Source organism: Rhagoletis zephyria, unplaced genomic scaffold, assembly GCF_001687245.7.
Source record: "Rhagoletis zephyria isolate East Lansing unplaced genomic scaffold, Rhagoletis_zephyria_1.1 Rzeph_scaffold_08723, whole genome shotgun sequence".
Taxonomy (NCBI): Eukaryota; Metazoa; Arthropoda; class Insecta; order Diptera; family Tephritidae; genus Rhagoletis; species Rhagoletis zephyria.
In genome coordinates this window covers 1-3700 of record NW_016165803.1, presented here as the reverse complement: position 1 = coordinate 3700, position 3700 = coordinate 1, and the positions used below count along the sequence as shown (strand labels likewise).

The 3700-nt window shown below is 33.9% G+C and overlaps 1 protein-coding gene across 2 annotated transcripts; it reads left to right on the top strand.

Moving 5' to 3' along the window:
- Window positions 1-2698: 2698 nt before the first annotated feature.
- Window positions 2699-3602, top strand: LOC108375298 (cell cycle checkpoint control protein RAD9A-like). 2 transcript variants are annotated; one of them, XM_017631398.1, is made up of 3 exons: window positions 2699-2958; window positions 3035-3178; window positions 3244-3602. In XM_017631398.1, exons 1-3 carry the CDS (start codon window positions 2822-2824, stop codon window positions 3443-3445), a joined length of 483 nt encoding a protein of 160 aa, XP_017486887.1. In that variant the 5' UTR covers window positions 2699-2821; the 3' UTR covers window positions 3446-3602. The 2 variants fall into 2 exon arrangements, with proteins under 2 accessions (XP_017486887.1, XP_017486886.1); XM_017631397.1 differs by having other exon boundaries at window positions 2724-2958; window positions 3017-3178; window positions 3244-3585.
- The last annotated feature ends 98 nt before the right edge of the window (window positions 3603-3700 follow it).

Sequence of the window (3700 nt, the reverse complement as noted above, 5' to 3'; positions counted from 1 at the left end):
GTAGCTTTCGGAAAGGTGAAAAACATATATTTAATACCTGCGCCGGGTATTTAATGTTCGGCTCCGCCCGAACTTAGACTTTCTTACTTGTTTTTTTAATCAAGTACAAACCACACACTCGTACGTACACGTGCTAATCAAATACAAGGTATATAAAAATAGGTAGAAGCCATTTTGACGTTGCTCCCATGAGAGCCAAACCTTTAAACATAAACTTGATTTATTTTTATTTCCCATATTTCGCTACTCTTGGAAATGTCATGTCGTTTTATTTTGAATGTTCGTTAATGGCAAATTTTAATTTTGAATTTTAGCAGTTTTGTGCGGTTTATACCAATATGGGTGGTGTAATAATTAATTATGTGGTGCTAAATACTTAAAGTGCACACACCACTGATTTTCATAACTGCCTCTATGTTTTCCGCAGTAAAAGCGTTGGGAAAGTAGCTGCGGCGTAGAGCCTAAGGCCTTAATGCACCGGGAGGTCCAGTAAAAGCACATTTGATGCTAAGCGGTATTCCTATGACCCTTATGCTGACAAGGCCCTCTAACAACACTGCAACAAGTTGTGATAGCTTAATAAACGTTAAACAAATTTACATTAAACAAAATAAATAAATAAAAAGTAAAGAAGTATAAGTTCGGGCGAAACCGAATTTTATATACCCGGCGCAGGTATCAATTATCGTCGTTCCCAATTTCTTTAAACTACCTTAAAGTCTATAACAGTCTTATTTATTGTTAAAACATTGTTGTAAGTATTAACTTGGAGTAAATGATCGTCCTCAGTTATGGAAATATCGCAGCTTTCCTATATCCGCAAATTACCGTTATACGGGAAGCCGGTGCAATTTTAGTCCGATTTGAATAATTTTCAATGAATTGCTTTTTCGTACCAAGGTTATTAAATGCACCGAGTTTGGTAGAAATTGATAAATCGGTTACCGAGATACACATTTTTGGTCATAAGTGGTCGGAGCCACGCCCAAAATCCAAAAATGTGTAATAATCTAATTTTCTGCTCAGTGGTCATTGCAATAATTGATTTTCAGTCAGTTAGCTTCAGTAGTTACTGACCTATCGCAGTTTTTGTGTTTCTCTAAATTCCCGTTATATGGTAGATGGGCGTGGTTATTATCCGATTTCAACAAATTTCCTAGCTGGATCCTAAGCAAGGCTCATACCGAGTTGGGTAATAAATGGTGAAGCGGCTACAAAGATGAAGTATTTCTTCATAAGTGGGCGGGGTAACGCCCCTTTTCCAAAAATTTTAATAATATTATTTTGCACCAAAATTCTATTTCACACACTGATTTTGAACAATTTGGATCCAATATTTACTGAAATATCATAGTTTTCGAAAATACCGTTATATGAGAAGGGGACGTGGCTACAGTCCGATTTCGCCCATTTTCAATAGCAACCTACCTTGGATAAAGGTCAACCTATATACCAAATTTCGTTGAGATATTTCAATTTTTGCTCGAGTTATCGTGTACACGGACAGACGGACGGACGGACAGACAGACATGGCTTAATCGACTTCTCTTGTCATTCTGATCATTTATGTATACATTTCCCTATATCTATCTCGATTCCTTTAGGTTGTTACAAACAACCGTTATGCGAACAAAGTTATAATACCCTGTGCACAAGTGTTCTCGGGCATAAAAATATACTTAAAAAGGTCAGCCAGTGAAATCTGATTTTTTCTTGTTCATTTCACATGCTCGTTCTCATTTTTACTCCAGAAAATTTTGACGTTTGATAGTTTGACGTGAAATTGGCTTTTACCTGTTTTGAATGCACCTTGATCAAATATCTACATATAGAAATTATGAAAGAACGTCTGAACGTACTTGATTTATGTGAAGTAATTTGATCGAAACAAAGTAATTTATGCTGTAATGTGAACATAGTTTTTGTTAGAATACAACTGTTAATTTTGACACCGAATTTTTTTCCGGCGAAGCTAAGCGATTTGATTCTGCTTATACTTTTTACTCATAAAAAACGATTTGAGAAAATAACATCTAATATTTAAGCAAACAACAAAACCGACTTCAATTCTCATATAAAAATTTAAGAATACCGTTAATTTCTTCATGAAATTCGGTTAACACGGTCCAAAGTTATGCGGTAACATACATAAAAAAATATTCCGACGAATTGATAACCACCTCCTTTTTTGAAGTCGGTTAAAAGTCAATAGATGACGATCAAATATGACAGGAAATTAACTGAGATTTCGCAACTTAACAGATATACCAAGGCGAATTAATATAAGGTGGTGTAACTAGCTCAGCTGATTTTGTATATGTGTTTCGCCGCACGGCTTCTGATATGAAATTGAAAAATTTTGTTTGAATTTCTACACACACTCAAGGCGAATTAATATAAGGTGATAGCAGGAGTACAAAAACAAAAATTTACATGTGTTTTGTTTTTGCTTTGGCGGCATAAACTGTCAAAACGTACGTGTACGTGTGTGTAGAAATTCAAAAAAAAATTTCAATTCGATATCAGAAGCCGTGCAGCGAAACACACACAAAATCAGCTGAGCTAGTAACACCACCTTATATAAATTCGCCTTGCACACACTCTTACAGATTTTGACAGTTTATGCCGCTAAAGCAAAAACAAAATACATGTAAATTTTTGTTTTTGTACTCCTGCTATCACCTTATATTAATTCGCCTTGAGATATACATTTAAGTAGAAACTCAATTGGCTATGAAAGAGTTTACGATTTAATTTTGAAGTATGTGAATATGACTTGAATATGCGCCTATAATTTTAATTCCAGGTAGAGCGTTGTGATATGGCGTATATACTGGATAAAGCGAAATTTCAGATTCAGTTAAAATGCCAACACGAAACAACGAAGAATACTTTTATATCAGTAGATGACGAAGAGAATGTAACTGCAGAAATGACACCCGATAGTACATGTAACACGTAAGTTAATTAAATAATTTTAACTTATTAAAATAATCTTGATTACTTCTTATTTTAGTATTTGTGGTTCCCATAGGATATTCACGGAAATATCAAATAACTTTAATCCTGCAGAAGAAGAGATCACTTTAGAAGCCGAAGATAAAAAAATCAGTATCAAAAATTATGTTGAGGGTTCAAGAGTTAATGAGAAATTTATGCGATCACAATTGCAATTAAAGTAAATACAGACATTTGCTAACTTCAAATAATTCGCTGCTATTAAATGTTTGCCTTTTCATGAAGTGCGGATGAGTTCGAGAATTACATGATAGATAAAGAAACGTCAATTACATTTTGCTTAAAGGAATTCAGAGCGTTACTGATGTTTGCCGAGGCATTAAACGAAAATGTATGCCTTCAATTCGACGAGGCCGGTAGGTTAGTATATACATATGTATATATCGTTACTATAGTATGGAATGGTCGTATCTCACATCGTCGCTGAAATGCAAAAAGCTAAAACTAACTAAAATTTTTATTGCATAAAACGATGTGGTGACTTATAATTCGATCAAGTGCATCATAATCGATCAAAGAGTGAATTTTATTTTTTATTAGTTATGACTAGGGCTCGGAATCTCATGCACTAAAAAATCTAAAATATGCGCATATAATATTCACGCAAAATTCATAAAATGCGCTTTAAATAAGTAAAATATGCAATAAAATAGATTTTCCTAACATTTTACTTTTTTTTTTT

Bases quoted from the DNA above. Each gene is read 5' to 3' on its own strand.
- LOC108375298 (XM_017631397.1), top strand. From the start codon at position 2,822: ATGGCGTATATACTGGATAAAGCGAAATTTCAGATTCAGTTAAAATGC. The intron at 2,959-3,016 runs GTAAGTTAATTA...TTCTTATTTTAG, and splicing joins CCCGATAGTACATGTAACAC to TATTTGTGGTTCCCATAGGA. The intron at 3,179-3,243 runs GTAAATACAGAC...CTTTTCATGAAG, and splicing joins CGATCACAATTGCAATTAAA to TGCGGATGAGTTCGAGAATT.